The sequence below is a fragment of the Astatotilapia calliptera genome, chromosome 18 (assembly GCF_900246225.1).
Source record: "Astatotilapia calliptera chromosome 18, fAstCal1.2, whole genome shotgun sequence".
In the NCBI taxonomy this organism is placed as follows: domain Eukaryota; kingdom Metazoa; phylum Chordata; class Actinopteri; order Cichliformes; family Cichlidae; genus Astatotilapia; species Astatotilapia calliptera.
The window spans coordinates 2,337,467-2,356,227 of NC_039319.1; the positions used below are offsets into that span (position 1 = coordinate 2,337,467).

General features: G+C 39.5%; 1 protein-coding gene across 2 annotated transcripts; it reads right to left on the reverse strand.

Moving 5' to 3' along the window:
• Positions 1-9,447, reverse strand: LOC113010328 (immunoglobulin lambda-1 light chain-like). Of its 2 annotated transcripts, none has more exons than XM_026149366.1 (3): positions 9,175-9,447; positions 7,741-7,823; positions 1-471 (listed from the first exon to the last, which is right to left on the reverse strand). In XM_026149366.1, the coding sequence occupies exons 1-3, from the start codon at positions 9,314-9,316 to the stop codon at positions 4-6; spliced, it is 693 nt and encodes a 230-aa protein (XP_026005151.1). In that variant the 5' UTR covers positions 9,317-9,447; the 3' UTR covers positions 1-3. The 2 variants fall into 2 exon arrangements, with proteins under 2 accessions (XP_026005151.1, XP_026005152.1); XM_026149367.1 differs by lacking the exon at positions 1-471 and adding an exon at positions 6,902-7,372 and having other exon boundaries at positions 7,512-7,823; positions 9,175-9,401.
• Positions 9,448-18,761: the final 9,314 nt, after the last annotated feature.

Below are 18,761 nucleotides of genomic sequence, written 5' to 3' on the forward strand. Positions count from 1 at the left end.
CAGTCAGTCAGCATGTGTGCAGTTGGTGGACGCTCCCTTGTTTGTGAGCATCATCAGCAGAGAGAGTCCACAGCAGTACACCAGACTCTTCACTATCAGCACTGTGTACAGCAGGCAGAGCAGCTTCACCCTGCACTGAGACTGGAAGAGAGGCCTGTGGAGCCTGGAAGTGAAACACAAAAGACGTGTGTTGTCCGTGTCTTTAAGGGGATTCACAGTGGAACAGGCACCAAGGCTTAAGGGCCTTTTTCTGGTTGACCCTCCATGTTCCCCCTCATGCTTGACATAGCAGCTGTATCTGTACGTGTAGAGATCATCTGTATAATCTACTAAAATAGAAGTTGTCCATCCCGCCTCTCTGAGCTCCAGCTGCTCTCCCTCAGCAGGGGGCAGCTCCTCCGCTTCTCCGCCGTTCTTCTTCTGTCTTTTCCAGGAGAACTGGACCAGAGGAGGAAACATGGCTGAGGCCACCATAACCGCATTAAGACGGCAAATCTGCTGTAACGAGTTAACGCGGATCGCCTCGTGCGTGGGGCTGCACGGCGTCAACGCGTTAGCACGGTTAGCTCATTAACGCGTTAGCACCGTGCAGCCCCACGCACGAGGCGATCCGCGTTAATTCGTTACAGCACTAGTTACAATATAACAACAATAATAATTTTACAGATGAAATATTTCACGTGAAGCTTTTGCAAACATTTATGTCTGAGGCTGAAATCAGTCTAAATGCTCATCGTTGTGTTTAATCAAATCACTTTTACTGTCACATCACATGTGCTGCTGCACTGAATCAGCACATGTGAGTTTAATATGTAATCAATATTTAAATGATAGTTAATCTGAGCAGTTACTAAACCCCGTTCGTCGTGCTGCTATAGGCAAAAGAAAAAAACTAACTTTCACTCATTTGCTTTCTAAGGTTCATTTTGCTTTCACCAGGTTGAACCTCGTTTTACTTTCATTCTTTGGGGCATAGATTGAACACAGCGTTGCAAACCTTCCTCAGAGGTTCATGTCCACATTGATGATGACAGCGTCACACAGTTTGACATGTTAGCTGCACACACATGATGTGAATTTGCTGTTTGACCACATCCCAGAGCTGTTTATTTCTACTTTACAATCATTACAGGTTAAACAATGTTCTATTCCAATATTGAAACACTTCTGTAGAGATTCCTCTCCAAATAAGACATGTGATCCAACCAAGATCAATAACAGTAGTGCTGCATTAGCTTCAAAGTTTATTGCAATCCAGATGTTTGGTATTATAAAGAGACACCTTAATTTATTAATATACTAACATTTACTAAAACCGAACCTCAACTATATTCAGTCAAAACAGTTTTTATTGTCCTGCGATTGAGCCACAGGAAGTGTTTCCAAACTTGTCATCAAAAGACATTTTTATTATTGCATCATTTTACAAGAGTTACTTATTGCAGAAGTTAATAAATGATTTCTTTTGTTGTGTCTGTGATTTCTTGCTGACAGCTGCTGAAATATTAATCTGAAAAAGTTTCATTTCTGCAGCAACTTCTGATTGTGGTAATTAAGTCTGTGAGCTCAGTATGTTTGTGACTCTGAGATGGAGGTGAAACATGTGAAGCTGGGCTGTGGTTTACTGCTCTCTTCCTGTCACAGACACTGTCTGACATCTGTTCATCTGTTGGTTTTTGTTCAGGCTGCAGGGATCATTTGTTATTGTGATGATCAGTTTTGAAACAGGAGCTGTAGTGTGTGGCTGCTTGAACAGGTTTAACTTTGTCTCTCTGAAGCTCACATCCATTCTGTTTATTCACATTGAGAAATCATCTTTCTGAGGAAGATTACAACTTGATTCAACTTGACTGTCGAGTTTATCTATGTTAAGAATCGCTGTAAAAACTTATTTGTCTGGTTTCTGGTACCAGAATACTAATCTTCCATCACGCTGTTCAGTCCCTCCTCAGCTGAAGGAGGAATTTTCTCCAACATTCCTGGTCAATGTTAAATCACCCTGAGTCAGCTCTGCTGCCACAGTAACCAGCACTGTGGACACACACACACACACACACACACACACACACACACGGTTGTTTTCATGGTCTTTGTTAAAATTGGATGTCTCCTGATTGGCTGGAAACACTCACCTGAACACAGACAGCACAGAGCAGCAGCTGGGAGGAAAAGCATTTTGTGCAGTGGTGTTTCCTCTGGTGAACCTGGGGAGAAGTGGCGCTCTGATGCAGCTGAGGCCAAACAAGGACGAGCTGAAATGTAACGAGTCTTCAGACTTCCTATTGGACAAAAGACAAGACTGGTGGTGCTTATGTGCTTAAAATGCATTAAAATAAATGTGTTAAGTCTTTAGTAACATGATGAATTTGGAGAAAACAAGCGTCTATTTGACTGATTTAAGTTTAACGTCACAGTAAATAACTGGAAACATTTTAGTAACCACATGTCAAAACACAGTTATGTTTTCAGTGTCTCACACAGCTGAATGAAATTAGCAATAAAAACATTTTTTCTCTGATCATTTTTTCTTTTTAATATCAACTCATACTGACCTGGATGATTGAGCACGCATGGAGACATATCAGTTGATACATTTCTTACAGACCTTTACAATAAATATACACTTGTTTGTTATTATTTCAGGAACCAATATAAATACAAATATAATATAAATATTTTGACTCTACTGTACGTTGTTATGCACAAATGTTCACAGTTTTTGTTTTGTTATTTTAGGGAAGACAACAAACACACTGTACGTTCACACTTTATAATATCTTCTGTAAATGCTCTTCTCAGTGGAAAATTATGGGTAAGAACGAAGGTCGAGTGTTGAGCCTGAGCATCGTCTCTCCTCTGATTCCACTAAAGTTCATTTCTCAGCTCTGAGTCCAGGACTTGAGCTGTTTCTCTCACATGTCAGGTCGTTACTGGAATCATTCTTATCTAGAATTGGTGGTTGCAGCTGTTGTTGTGTTGAAATGCAAAGCCACAGCTGACAGTGGAGGCTGCTGAACAGAAACCCACACAGCCCGTCTGCTGTAAGAGAGGAAGTTTGATTCACACAGGTCAGCGTGTGTCACTGAAGGAAACAAGAAACAAATTCTTCACCTTAAGTCTTAAATTACAGCCACTCTGGTTTCGCTGTGTAGTTTAAGACTCATCAAAATACATTTTCTGCACTCTGACTGTGATTTACAAAACTCCAGATGTTGTTGGGTTACGTTTGCTTTACAATTACAATTTATTACAATTATCAAATACATTCAGTTACATAAATGTGTAAAATAATGCTCGACAATGTAGTCATTCATATGGGCAACTCATTAAATACAAACAACTTTGCTTGGATTATGTTTGACTGTTGATTCTGGATTTTGTACCTTAACAGTTTTACTTCAGATTCCTATCACAAACATGTAAAGGCTGAAAACAGGTTTGTGACACGGCTGGATGCTGCTGGGTACACGCTCACCACGGGCTTCACTACCTGCTCATCTGAAGTTTGACAGCAGCAACAAGCAGCACAGACACACATTCACACAGTCAGCAGCAGCTTCCAGCACTGCACTGCATTCAGTCTGATCCTGGAAACTACATGGACTCTGATCACTAAACTACTCATCAGCACAAAGTTCACTACAGTCATAGTTCATTTGTTATCTGCATCATGGAAATGCAAATGTAATCAATAGATTTTACAAAATCATTTTTAGTGTTTATCTTGATACAGATTCTATTTAAGAACATAAATATCCTGTAATCACTAATAAAAGAGACGATTTTCAGCGATTCAATGATTTTGTTTGGATGAAAGTTTTAATTTTAATTCATTTTTTTCTCTTTTTCCTCAGAGCACTTTAGGGATAAACAAACTATAGATACTGTTTGGTGTTTTGTGGACATACTTCTAGCTGAAAAACAGCTGGAATTAAGGTGTTTTGAATTGAAATAGAAATATGAGCTCAGGGGAAAAATGATAGACACTAGAATATGATGTTGACCTGCACTGTATGACACATTATTGCCCTTTATATAAAACATCTTGTGGATATTTCAAGTCATCAACATCATGAGTCGAACATTGTTTGTGATATTTTGTGTGGGACAACAAAGTGATTTTTTTCATGCCCACATGTTTTGGCTTTGTGTGGGTTTTTAATAGGTTATGACATTCAGACAGTAGCACGAGATAATGTGTTAATACAAGTGAGTCGGACCCACTGATGCTGATAAACAAAGACTGAAAAGTCTGTTTTTCCAAGATGGAACATTTTAGAAATTTAAATGAATAAAAGTGAGAGCCGCTGAAGGCCCCGAGCACTTGATCTTTTACTGCCTGCGGTAAAAGAAATGTAAAAAACACCCCAAAACCTGGGGGAGTGCTTTGCTCTTTGTTATATCTGTTTTTTGAGTTGTTACTGAAGTTTGTAGTGTGTGTTTGTGTCATGTTTTCACCACAGAGATGTAAATGTAGTTTAGAGAATAAAATAAGGCCTTCAGTCTACACTCCCCACTTGCCCCGGGGGCGGTCTTTAATCTGGGAGCTTGAGGGCTCCTGTGTACGGCCGGGCGATATGAGGAAAATCTAATATCACAATATTTTTTGGCTATATCACAATACACGATATATATCACGGTATGTTTAAATAAGCTCCAATAACAAGTTTTAGTTTCAACCATATCGTGTCTAAAATTGGTACACTCATTCACATCAACCATTTTTTGCTTTGAATACAGAAATATCTGAATGAATTGAACATTTTTATTATAACCACTTTTAACCATCAGTTGCTCACTGAGGTTTTTCACCAATGTCAACACCTGACAGTAAACTCTCTCTGTGGTCGACACTAACAAACACAAACTATATCAACAAAAATGGACATCAAGGTAGACGACACAAACGAAAACAACTGAAATTACAAAGGTGCTCGTTTGTGCTTATAACATGTAAAATTGTAAAAAAAAAGAAAAAAAAAAAACTCTTCTGACCTCAAATGACAGAAATAGAAGTCTAGACAGTGACTATCAAACCGACTGACGTAGAACAGTCACAGATATCACAGCTCGTTTATTTAATGTTTCCTTTGGTGTGCGGGGAGACGTTAAACACGTTAATGTTTACAATTGTCTTCATTAGCAGTAGATGACTCTTCCGCTGGTGGAATAAATCTGTGGTATTGCTACCTTTAGCAGCAATAGTTGTCAAATTTGCAAATTACCAAAAGTAGGAATATTTGGAAACATCTCTGTGATCTCTATAAGACAAAAGGATGGGAGAGGCTGGTGTGGTCTCAACACTGTTCACAGTGTTTCCTTCAGTGCTGCTGACAGCGTCTCACAGCGTGCTGTGATACCTGATACCTTGTAAATGAGTCATTTACCTCAGAGCCGATTTTTAGGCTCTCGCCTTTAGTTCATGTTTGTTTTCATCACTCGTTGTCGTCACACCGAACCTCCTGTAACAAACTTCACTTAATTCTTCGCCATCGAGCGTCTGAGTTTGTCTGCGCCTGAGTCCACTCCTCCATGACAACATCTGTTTCATATTTGCTCTTTTTCACTTCATAGTAAATCACTTAACTTGTTATAGATTATTTACCCTGACATAAAACACAAATCTGTGGAATAAATCTCATCAGATTTTATATTTGCATTTAAGATTTTAAAATCACAGATTCTTTAAAAGCATCACTAAAGTTCAGCGAATTTCTAATTTGTCCTCCTGCACTTGTGTCAAATATGGACACGCCTTTGTCCTCATGAAGGTTTGCCTTCACTCAGACCCATGCCCTGCTGTTCCTACCATGCCAACATACAGAAACATGTCAGGCAATGAGTTGGAATAAAGTTGAATCAAACCTTGAAACACAGAGATGGATGATATTTTATACCTTTCATTTATAAATAGTCAAAGCAGACGGGGTCATTTTTGAGCCCAAAGGAAAACCTGATTATTTGCTGCCAGTAAAAAACTTGAAGTCGTTTAAAAACAGCTTCCTACATTAACTTTGACATAAAGCCGTCTGTGATCATCTGTTAAAGCGACCGACTCTGGTTGGGAAACAATGATCACAATAACTGATCATTTCATGTATTTATTACACTGAATTGATCGACAATTTATACTTTAAAAACACTGAAATGAAGTGGGGACATTTGTGACCCTGAGGACCACAGGTGTGTGGAAATCGGGACATTATGAGGGTTAAATATTAATATTAATATCAACAGAATTTACAGCACAGCGTGGGTGAACTTAATAAATATTCAGCACTGGTTCAATCATCAAATTGATGAATGTTCTTTGTTTGAGTTTGTTTCTCTGTGCTGCTCTTAATTATAATAATTATGTTTTATTTCAATTATATTATTTGTATAAATTGTACTAGTCTGAATAATTAAGCTGATTAATCAATGACACATTTTGATTAAACATTTTACATATTTATGATTATTAGAAAAAGATGGAAAGATGCTCAACATCCATCTGAACTGATGGTGTTTTGTGAAATTGTTTTTACAAATCTTGTCTTAATTTATTCCCTTTTTCAGTGTTTTTAAATCATAACGGTTCAACTTGAGTTCTGTGGGATTTAATGTTCAGACTTCATCTTGTATTTGTCTTTTGTGATCGTACTAAACATCAACTGTGTAACAGCTCTGAGTTCACACTTTGTTTCTCTCACACACATGAACACAGATGCTTCCTGAACAACTTGAAGCAGAGTTCATGCTTGTAACTGTCGTTGTGTTATTAAAGTGAAAGCCACAGCTAACGGTGTGGAGGCTGCAGAGCAGAAACCCACACAGCCCGTCTGCTGCAGGAGAGCAAGTTTATGATCTGTGAATGCTGCAGTCACACAGGTTATGTATCACAGAAGAGATGAGAAATGCATTCTTAAAATCACAATCTTTATTTTTACTTCAGACAAATAACTACACTGTTATTTTGTTATGGTGGGATCTGAATGCATCAGCTGAGTTTTTCTGCAGAGATGTACAAAAGAAATCTTCACATAAAGAATCTACACTTTTACAAACACATCAAACATGTTTATCTGTAAATTTATGTTACACAGTTTAAGATGATTAAATGAGAAAAGGTCAAATGCTCAGTAATGAAACATTGAACCAACCAGAAGTTAATTTACATTTCTGACTGCTGACTGGAGGAAATCTGATGGTGAGAAAAGGCGAGCAGGAAACAGTCAGTCAGCATGTGTGCAGTTGGTGGACGCTCCCTTGTTTGTGAGCATCATCAGCAGAGAGAGTCCACAGCAGTACACCAGACTCTTCACTATCAGCACTGTGTACAGCAGGCAGAGCAGCTTCACCTCGTGTATAGAAGGAAGAGAAGGAAGATAATCTGTGGGTGGATAAAGAAAAGGAGTCAAATGTTTGGAGCTGCAGTGAGAAATGTCAGTACTCTGCTGCTCTGCTCTCTTTGACAGCATCTCCACATGAAGCTGAATCACTGCTGAACACAGTCACCAAGCCTTCATTACCTTGTTGTGTTCGGGCCTCCACTGTGCCCCCCTCGTGCTTCACCCAGCAGCTGTATTTATATGTGTCAGAATGGCTCCCATCAACCATCCTGATGGCAATGGTGCGTCCCGCCTCTCTGAGCTCCAGCTGCTCTCCCTCAGCAGGGGGCAGCTCCTCCGCTTCTCCGCCGTTCTTCTTCTGTCTTTTCCAGGAGAACTGGACCAGAGGAGGAAACATGGCTGAGGCCACACACAGCAGGGAGCTGTTCCCCTCCAGGTGGGCTCTGGATGCTGCTGGGTACACGCTCACCACGGGCTTCACTACCTGCTCATCTGAAGTTTGACAGCAGCAACAAGCAGCACAGACACACATTCACACAGTCAGCAGCAGCTTCCAGCACTGCACTGCATTCAGTCTGATCCTGGAAACTACATGGACTCTGATCACTAAACTACTCATCAGCACAAAGTTCACTACATACACTGGATTCAGCTTCATATCAAACACAGTCATCACCTCATGTCATCATGGCTCACATGAGGAACACTCAGCATGATTTTATATCATGAAATAAAATGCATTTCAAATTTTTTGTATTTTTTTTGTAATTTGGTATATTTATAAAATTTATATATATTTACTACATATATATATAAATAAATATATGTGTGTGTGTGTGTGTGTGTAGTGTTTTTTCTCGATACTGTTGTTCAAAAATACATTAATCATTTTTGACATTATTCTGCACTAAACATAACACAACATTTTTCACCATGATTTAATTCCAACAATGAAATTTAAATTTTTGTATCAGCTTTTAAACAGGTGATTTTTAAATGTTTGAATTAATACCATACTTCTTTTTCAGATTTCATAATTCTTTGGTTTTATTCTGCAGTAACTGGAACAGCAATACATCTACTGTTTGGTTTTATTATGCGCTTTTCATATGTGTGAATAAATAATTACATTTAAATCCAATGAAGCAGAAACTTGAATGAGCATTTTTTACCTTTTATTAACATAATATAAAATAATTGTCATACTTTATGTTATGACTTTAAAGTATGTGAAAATATCTATTTATTTCTTCATTCTTTTTAAAGAATCATTTACTGGTGACGTTTTTCAAGTTTTTCTTTTCATTTGAAATTTAGACTCACACATCAAACAAACCTCAGTAAGAACAATGTCATATTTTAGCCTCATTATTTATATTCCATATTACAAATGTTTTACACGTCCCTGATCAATATCTATGTCAATTTATAGATGAATGTAATTGCAAGAAATCCTCTTTTCATGAAGAAGATACATCTTTGAAAACTAAATCTTAATTTTCTCTTCAGCATAATTTTTAATTTACAAGTTTGCTGCAACTTATTACAACATCAAATATGATCTTGTGTTAAAAACCAGCAGAATCACTGAGAGGATCAAATCCTAAATATTTGTAACATCACTAATATTTGCAGAAATAAAGAATAACTTTAGTTGTTCAGTGAGATTTCAACATGTTTTCAGAGATTATTGAGCTTTTCTTATGTAACAATGGCTGCAGATGAATTCTCTACTAATGATGAAAAACTAACATGTAAAGCCTGAAGCAGCACAAACTGACTTTAAACACATTTTCAGCTTCTACAATAAAACAACTGAAGGAAAATAAATGTTTGTTCTTACCTGTTACAGACAGTTTAGTTCCAGAGCCAAAGATGAGGTACCACCATCTTCCTCCCACAGTGAGACAGACTGCTACAAAAACCTGTCTGCTGCTGAACGTGTCAGCTGAGGTGAATGAGTCCAAATGAGGAAGCAGGATCATATTTCAGCTCCATGATGTGTTTCTCTAATGTTCATATCAACATGACTGTCTCTTCTTCTCTTTTCTTTAATGCACATGGATTCTTCATTAACTGATTCTGAATTTTTGATCCAGGTCAGCATTTGAGGTCTGGACTGAAACACCTGACATGCATAATGCAACTGGAATTTAAAGGCTTCTGTTTAGTCTGCTTAAAATGTAGTTATTCATGGCAGTCAGTCAGCTTTGTGTCAGCATTATATTGCTTGCTGTGTCCACACTCAATACAGGATGACATCATCCTTTTTGCTAAACCATATAGTTATGACTGGATCAGGAAATGCATATACTATTATATATTGTACATATATTTATTAGTTTCAGATGTAGCCATTCTTGTATTCTGCTTGTTTACATTATTGTATTTTGCACAACTCTGTTGCTTGTGAAGCTCGCACACAAGAATTTCACTCACATGTGCTGTACCAATGTACCTGCACATGTGATGTGACAATAAAAGTGATTTGATTTCATTTGATTTAGGAGACCCCGAATCCTTCCTTAGTTATGCTGCAGTAGGCTTAGGCTGCTGAGGGATTCCCATGATGCACTGGACATTTCTCCTTCTCTCATCTCTTCTTCACTCACTATGTTTTATACAGCACTCTGCATTTTATAATAAATCCTTATTGATCTCTTGCTCTCTTCCACAGCGTTTCTTTAGCCTTGTTTACCTCCCTTCACTCCAGCCAGCTGTGACAGATGATGAATCCTCCCTGAGCCTGGTTTTGCTGGACGATTCTTCCTGCTGAAAGAGAGTTTTTCTTTCCCATTTCCCACAAAGTGTTTGCTTGTAGGGTTTTGTGTGCTTATTACGGTTTTCTCTGTATTATTGTAGGGTTTTTAACTTACGGTATAAAACTTCATTGAGCAGACTGTTGTTGGGGTTTGGCGTTATATAAATAATAAGGGTGGGACTCAATTAAAAAAATCAACTTAATTAGAGGCTTTGTAATTAATTAATCTTGATTAATCACATTTAATCGCACATGAAAATTTGCCCCAAAGCACTTTTTTTTTATTTAAAAGGGTTTTAGTGGGCGACAGAATGAAATAATAGTCATGCACATGAATATTATAACTCAAGCTCTTTCAATTTATGGGGAAAAAAGCATTTAAACTGTCACGGTTCTGGGTCCGTTGGACCCAGTATTTTGAGTTTATTATGTTTTGGTTTATTTCTGCTTCATGGATTGTTTTCTTCTCGTAGTGATGATGATGATTATTATTTCTTGTTTCTGTTTATCCATGCTTAAGGATTTGTTCTCAGTTATATCTCACGTTTAGTTTAGTTCAGATTCCATGTGTCATTCTGTCTGTCTCTCAGTGTAAAGTCTGCATGCTTGTTTAGTAATTCATGTTTCCTGTTTTATTGTGAAAGTCTTTGTCTTATGTTAGTGTGTGCAGCTTAGCTCCCCCGTCTCGTTAACCCTGATCTCTCCCAGCTGTGTCTCCCTCCTGTTGCCGATTCCCCCGTTACTACCCTTTTTTTTTTTTTTTTTGGCCTGTCCCGTTTGGCTCTTTTGCATCAGAATTGTTGTCTAAAGGCAAAGAAAGATGCCCAACGGATTTACTTTACCAAATTGACCATCCCAGCCTTGCCGTAATGGTCCATTTGATTCACTTTTTATTGTTTATTTTATTTTCACTTACTGAATACGGGACAGACTTGACTGGGGGAAAGAAGGGGAGAAAGAAAGAGGGAAAGAGAAACAGCTGAGAAGAGGAACGGGGGAGAAGGGCAAAAGACAAAAACCAACAGAACGGGCAGAGAAAAAAATGCATATATCAATCACCTGGATCACCTGCTGAGAAAGAAAAAAGAAAGCAAGCAGAAGAGAACAAGAGTAATAGAATAAACAACATCACAATGATATATGGGAATATGACAGTAAATACTAAATGTTAAACATTATTGTGCAGCACATAAGATCAACAGAACACAGTGTGCTTTGAGGTAGGAGCCAAAAAGGGTGTAGTTTGTGGGTGTGATCACCCGTGTGTACACCTGTGAGCATGGACGCGCTTGTTTTTTGTTTTTTAAAAGGTTCCTTCATGTAATGATCTGCTAGAGGGTGTGGGGGGGGCCACAGCCCCGTCCTCCAGGGCATGAAGCAGGTATGGAGGAGATCAAAACTCCAGACATCCAGAGGCCCCCAGAACACAAGAGACCAAGGAAGACCAACAGAGGGGCAGCTGCGCCACTGTCCCGGAAAGAGCTGAGGAGAGTCCCAGATGAGGGCTCACTCAGCAGCCGCGGAGCAGAAGCCAGGGGGAGTTGCAGTGACGCGCCCGTGAGCTCCGCCGGCAGCCAGCTGCGCCTGAGTGACCGAGCCCCAGGCCGAGAGGCCGGGGGCACCCCACCTCCGAAGTGGCCCGAGCGAGCCCCAGGCTCCAGGCCCCGATAAGCGGCCGCCAAGGAGTGAGCCGGCGTGTACCTGGACGCCCATCCCCGGACACAAAGAACCACCAACGCACCGATGTCTGAGGGGGTCCGCCACTACCCTGTGTATATAAGCCCTGTGTTTTCCCATGCTCAGTGTCGCGTCGTACCCTCAGAATTATGCCTGTGTGTCCTTGGTCTCAGTGTTTCATCCTCACTCCATGTTTGTTTTTCTGCCAGCAATAAAGCTGAGGTTTTTTTTGAGTTTCAATTCTGTGTTTGAGTCCTGCATTTGGATCCTCATCTCTGCCTGCCCGCACACAGAGCCCTGACATAAACTGCATTAAAAAAATCCCTGGCCAAAGTTGGACAGACTTAAAATTCAAGTGTTATTTTAAGTACTTTATGTGGATTTTCAAATGGTATTGTCTTTAAGTAATAATAATACAAATTTCAGCATAAAGTGCAGTTTTCTGTATAAAAGTAAAAAGGCGGAAACATAAACGGTTACTTGACCAGCTTCACCTTTAAACTCTGAGTAACCTTTGCCAACATTATTTTGTACATTAGGCTAAAACAGTGTGATCATTGAGCATTTTAGTGCAACAACTAACAAACACATTGGACTCACAAGACCTCCATGCTTATTTACTCTCTCTCTACTAACATGTTCACATTTTCAGAGCAGCTCTGTTTTGATCCTATGTGACCTGTAAGTGAGAACAGTCTCCTACATGGGGCAGAAGTGGCAGGACAAATCAAATACTTGTGGGCCAGGACACACAGCTGTGGGTGGGTCGCTGCTCGACGGGTCAAACTGCGGTGTGCAGTCTGTCTCGCTGATGGTGGATTCTGCTCTGTACAAACTTACACAGGGCTTCCTCATCTGAATCTGTAGCACATTTTCCAACCCCCCTATCTTCTACCACTGATAGTGGTCTACAGTCCAGAGCAATACATTTTGTGAGAGAATTTGTAAGTTTGTCCGATGCTGACTTACTAATTTTGGTCCTGAAGCCAGTCATTTCATCAAGTTTGGGCTGCCGACACCTTTTTGTTGGTACTCTGACTGGGACTGCTACCGCTAACAGCTCCCACAGTTTCTGTGCTCGCTGCAACGTGTTTTGCATTTAGATGGTACCGTATGGTTGAGGTGCTTTGGTGGCATCCAAAGTCCAGTTTGCACAAAAACTGCACTTTTAACAAATTTCTTTTGAAATGAAATTTGCATCTTCCATTTTTGTAGTTTGTGCATCAGTGTAATTGGTTTACAGTACCAGAAAAGTGTGCATTGACAAAAGTTCCCCTTTGCTTGGAAAGTGCGATTAAATGCGTGTTTTTTAAACGTGTTATTTTTTCAAATTAACGAATGTCAATTAACGCATTAAAGTCCCATCTCTAATAAAGAACAATAATTGAACCTCTGTGTGCAAACAACAGGAGGGTCCAAAGTTTGTTTGTTTTTTGGATGTTTAATAGCCTGGTCTGTGTTTCCCTAACGAGCGTCAGTAATAAATAATAAATAACATAGATTTATACATCCAACTTTGTTTCTTGATTTTATATTTTTTTCTGTTGGCAGTAAACTATTTTACACCAATTTTATTGTTCTACAAGCATTAATATCTGATCCTAAAACAGGATACTTCTGCTGCACTGTACTTGCTGACCTGATATGAGGTTTGTATGTAGAATGAGACTGAATAAAGTTTTTAAATCTAATTTTTGCTCTCAAGCTCTTCAACAGCACTGAGCCTGCATCTGAAAGAAGAAACAGTGAAAGTTGAGTTGCAGGTTATGTTTCATGATTAAGTTTAAAATCAGGTGGAAGTGCTAGCATTGATTTTTTTAATTTTATGTAAATGGGCAGAAGGGGGAAGTTTTAGTTTCAAGGACATGATGCCAGACTCTTTTACGTAAATATAGAAATGTGTGGTATCCACAAAAACTTCTGAATAAATCTTACAACTCATAGAAACTATTTTTAACCACCAAAAAGCTAAAATTAAAACGTAAGAACAACAAATTAAAAGAGCAGGTCAGTAAATCCCACAAACGATGTAAACACAAAGCACAGAATCCCCTGTTCACCCGACGGCATGTAAACAGACAAACAAGGCCTTTGTTGAAGGCTGACATCTCACAGATTCCAACACTGAGAGCTTCTTCATCCTCTGACAGAAATTCACTGAACCAGCAGAAAAATCAGACCTAAATTATGCTTCATGTCTGAAAACCTCAGCATGAATTCTGTCTCATGTTTGCTCAGGTGAGACTCTTGGTTCCAACTTTTAGGCGACTCACCTCCCAATCATAATGTCATGCATGCAGTGCCTTGTAATTATTATTAATGGAATATGCTGATTGTGAATGCAATCAACCCTTTTCATGTTTGCACATCTCAGCTGAATTAGACAAACATTACAATTCCATGAGTGGAGAATAGATTTGTAGTGGCAGGCATCCTGTTCAGCCGTGGTTGGAGTGATTCCTGATATCATTCATATCAATATTCTCTGTTCACAATGTTCACTGGCATTTTTAGAAATGTGCTACTGGAAAGCAATTCATCAATAAAATACATGAAAAACTTTATAAAAATGATTATCATTATTCCTGTTTTTGTACAACCTCTCTGTCCTCTCTTTCTCCATCCTCCTCACTCAACTACAAACTAGAAAATAGCAAATATATAATCTCATAGTAATTATTATAGCAGCAGGTCAGGATCCACAACTGATAACAGTACAAAACGCTCTTTAGTTATGTGAACTCTTCATAAACTTTATCCTTTTGGTGAATTTAACCACATGTCCTCTCTTACTTTTTCTTTTTGCTCTCTTTGCTGTCTTCATCCTGCTCTCGCCCTCTCTGTCCTCCTCTCTAAGTCTTTGTGCCAAAGTTAAACTTTACACTGAATAAAGACATAAATCAGAATACAGGCTGCTACTGACAGACAGGTAACTTCACTTTGACTTGCTGTCACTTGTATGCAGCTGTGCTGTAAACAAACACTAAAGCTCAAATTGACCAGAACAGAAGAGAAATCTTTAACAAACTATAATAAAGTACATCAGTTCCTTCACTGGTAACCAGCAGCAGATGTGTGGATCAGAAGGTTAAAACTAGCCACTACTACAATATTTACAGAACAAATAAAAGTAAGCAGACACTTTATAAGTCACAGCAAAGTCCCCACATCATCACAACAGTTTGACCACTTCAGTTAAACTGTGTTTTAAATCAAAATGACTGATTAGTGTCACGAAATTACTGATCTGATTATTCAGTTATTCAGGAAACAGCATCTCCTGAATAACTCCATCTCCCACAATGCATCAGAGCATAAGGGCTTTGGAGTTGACGTCACGCCGCAATGCATTGTGGGAGCGCAGCGCCATTTTCGGGGTCTACGAATCAAAACAAACACACTGTGTTTGTCATGAACTGAAGTTCCACGCACAAGCTGGACCCAGGAGCAGAACACACACACAGCGGTACGAGAGAACAAAAATAAACTTTATTATAACTGAGGGTGTCCCGGGAGGGTAGAAGGCAAAAAACGCACGGAACCAGAGAAACCGAGGGACCGGGAGGCGAGTCGCGCTGGAACGCCGAGAGCGGGACTGTGGGAGGCTGAAACAGAAAAAGGAAAAAGGATTATTGGGGTGCGGGGAAAACGGCAGCATACGAAGGGAGGTAGAGTACGCGTCTTACGATGATAGCGGGGCCGAGGGAACCGGAGGGAGGGGTGAGGGTCCGTGGGCAGAAGCTCCAGAAAGGTCGAGGCGGCTGGGGCTGATCGTGATCCAAATTCCGGACGGGCAGGTGGACAGGCTGGTGACTCAAAACACGCCGAGCAGTGATCTGAGTACACAGGGCAGAGTTAGTGTTAGTTCACACGGATAGGTTTGCATAAGGGCTTTCCCGCAGGTGTACGTTACCGCTGAAGGACGACTACAGACTGGCGTGGAGCAGCAGGCTGGGCAGGATTAAATGGTCCACCTGATGATCGCCTGGGATGGGATGCAGGTGTGGAGTTAGCAGCTACGCCCACGGGAGTGGGCATCCCACCAGCACCTCGGACGCCGGGCCGCAGACCATGACAGTGTTGGAGCGAAGACTCCAAGAAAGATGCTTAAAAGCAGCTCAAAAGAGAATGAACAGTATAGAGACCGATTGCGTCCAGAGGCAAAGCAGCTGTACTTGCAGAAAATAGCGTGCATTGGAAATGTGGACCCGTATGAAATACGGCCGTGGAGTGGAAACCCTGAAGACCAACCGCTACTGACGTAGCCTGACATATTTTCGTGCCTTGTCTGTGGAATCAGCGCATACAAGTCGTCATTCAAACAAAGGTAAGTCAGCTCGAGTACTGCCAGTGAAATGCGTTTGATTTCCCTGCAAACATTCAGATTAGTGCAGCATAAATTCATTCATGAGGGGAAATTACAGTGAGAGCATGTGGAGGCTGTTAGGTGGATAACATAGTGAGTTCAGTGCATTGATGAGACACTGTCCTAAAGGATTGTTATTCTTTATGGTTAAAGAAGTTGCACTAATTTATTCATATTTATTATAAATAATCCTAATTATGCATCTTGCTTCCATGTTTGTATCCTGTGTCACTAAACGGACTATTTTCTTCCCAGTTACACAGACTTGATTGGATGATGGCGAGTGTGATATTGAATTAATTGAATTAAAAACTGACTTGACTGAAATCTGACATAAGACAACATTAAGACAAATGTTTTACAAGACTCATATACAGTCATGATTCTTTGGAGAAATATATTAATAGTAATATAATAAATATAATATTAAAATATGCTGAGGGCTCTTTTGAATTCTAAAGTTGAACTGTAAACACTTTAAGGAAGCAAGAAAGATTAAATGGGACTTGGACTTGAACACTAAAAAACAAAACTGTCACATGAAGCTGTGTTTTGTTTTCAAGCTTATTGGCCAAAGTTAACAAACAATACTCATTTTAGCATGCTAACATAATTGCTAAAATTAAATAATCTTAATTCTTACAGCAGTAAACCAACATGGAGCTCAGTATGTTTGTGACTCTGAGATGGAGGTGAAACATGTGAAGCTGGGCTGTGGTTTACTGCTCTCTTCCTGTCACAGACACTGTTTGACATCTGTTCATCTGTTGGTTTTTGTTCAGGCTGCAGGGATCATTTCTCACTGTGGGGAGCAGACACCCAACAGGAGCAGTAGTAGGTGGCTGAATGATCAGGTTTAACTTTCTTAATCTCTAACTCCCAGTCTTTCCCTTTGTTCAAAGATGAGAAATCATCTTTATCATAGCCTGATAGGACTTGGCCGTTATCTTTGTCAAAAATAAAAATAAATTGGAATGTTTCTTTTTCTTTCTTCTGGTACCAGAGCACATAGCTGCTGCTACACTGTTCAGTCCCTCCACAGCTGAAGGAGACACTTTCTCCAACTCTCCTGGTCAATGTTAAATCCTCCTGAATCAGCTGTTCTGCTGCCATGGTAACCAGTGCTGTAGAGACACAGACAGATAGATGAAGGTTAGTGTGACAGTGTTTGTTACAGGTTGACTTTGTTGGCTCCTGATTGGCTGGAAACACTCACCTGAACACAGACAGCACAGAGCAGCAGCTGGGAGGAAAAGCATTTTGTGCAGTGGTGTTTCCTCTGGTGAACCTGGGGAGAAGTGGCGCTCTGATGCAGCTGAGGCCAAACAAGGACGAGCTGTGAGATCAGACGAGGGCCACGTGGTTTCTAACAGGTCCTCAAAGCTCCCATCAGCCCCTGCGGCCCACAGATAAGACTGCTGCTGCTGATTGACAGCTCAGCTGAAGCTGCTGTGGTTTCATCGTCTTCATTTCAATCTGACAGCAGATCCAAAAATCTGGGTCACATGATGCACAAACACTCAGAAACATTCATGTTGCTGTGAATTTAGTAACAAACACTGTTATCTGTTGTTTAACAGCTGTGATGAAAACACTAAATATAATGAAACTATAAAGAAAAATACAAACATAAAAAATAATATTCTGTAAAAATCATTTAAAAGTTCATAATTTATAAACAAAGGACTTTAAAAGAATAAAATCTCATGAAACATAATTTATAGTCAAATTCTTTTTTCTTTTTTTTGTTTTTAAGGTTTTAGCTTCTGTGAAGCACTTTGAGATTTTTATCTTGAAAGGTGCTCTATAAATAAAGTTTTACTTACTTACTTACATGTGGTTCTGTTGTGTGTTTAAAATATGTTTATCTTTGTGAATCAAAATGAATAAATAATATTCACAGCATCTCATTTTTAATTGTCCTGTTTTATCGACGACGGTTTTAAGAATCATTAAAATGATGATCATCAATTCTAATATCTATAAACAGTAATAAAAACAGGGCTGTGTTTCACGTCAGCTTCATTTATTTGTAGCCATGGTTAGATTTCATCTGCAGCAGGCAGTCATCCACCTTTACACACACATTTACACAACAGTACAAAAGTAGGAATATTTGGAAACATCTCTGTGATCTCTAAAAGACAAAAGGATGGGAGAGGCTGGTGTGGTCTCAACACTGTTCACAGTGTTTCCTTCAGTGCTGCTGACAGCGTCTCACAGCGTGCTGTGATACCTGATACCTTGTAAATGAGTCATTTACCTCAGAGCCGATTTTTAGGCTCTCGCCTTTAGTTCATGTTTGTTTTCATCACTCGTTGTCGTCACACCGAACCTCCTGTAACAAACTTCACTTAATTCTTCGCCATCGAGCGTCTGAGTTTGTCTGCGCCTGAGTCCACTCCTCCATGACAACATCTGTTTCATATTTGCTCTTTTTCACTTCATAGTAAATCACTTAACTTGTTATAGATTATTTACCCTGACATAAAACACAAATCTGTGGAATAAATCTCATCAGATTTTATATTTGCATTTAAGATTTTAAAATCACAGATTCTTTAAAAGCGTCACTAAAGTTCAGCGAATTTCTAATTTGTCCTCCTGCACTTGTGTCAAATATGGA

Excerpts from the sequence above, each read along its gene's own strand:
- LOC113010328 (XM_026149366.1), bottom strand. The coding sequence starts at position 9,316 with ATGATCCTGCTTCCTCATTTGGACTCATTCACCTCAGCTGACACGTTC. Across the intron at positions 7,824-9,174 it reads AACTAAACTGTCTGTAACAG|ATGAGCAGGTAGTGAAGCCC; the intron begins GTAAGAACAAAC and ends GTCAAACTTCAG. Across the intron at positions 472-7,740 it reads GGAACAGCTCCCTGCTGTGT|GTGGCCTCAGCCATGTTTCC; the intron begins GTGGCCTCAGCC and ends AATGCGGTTATG.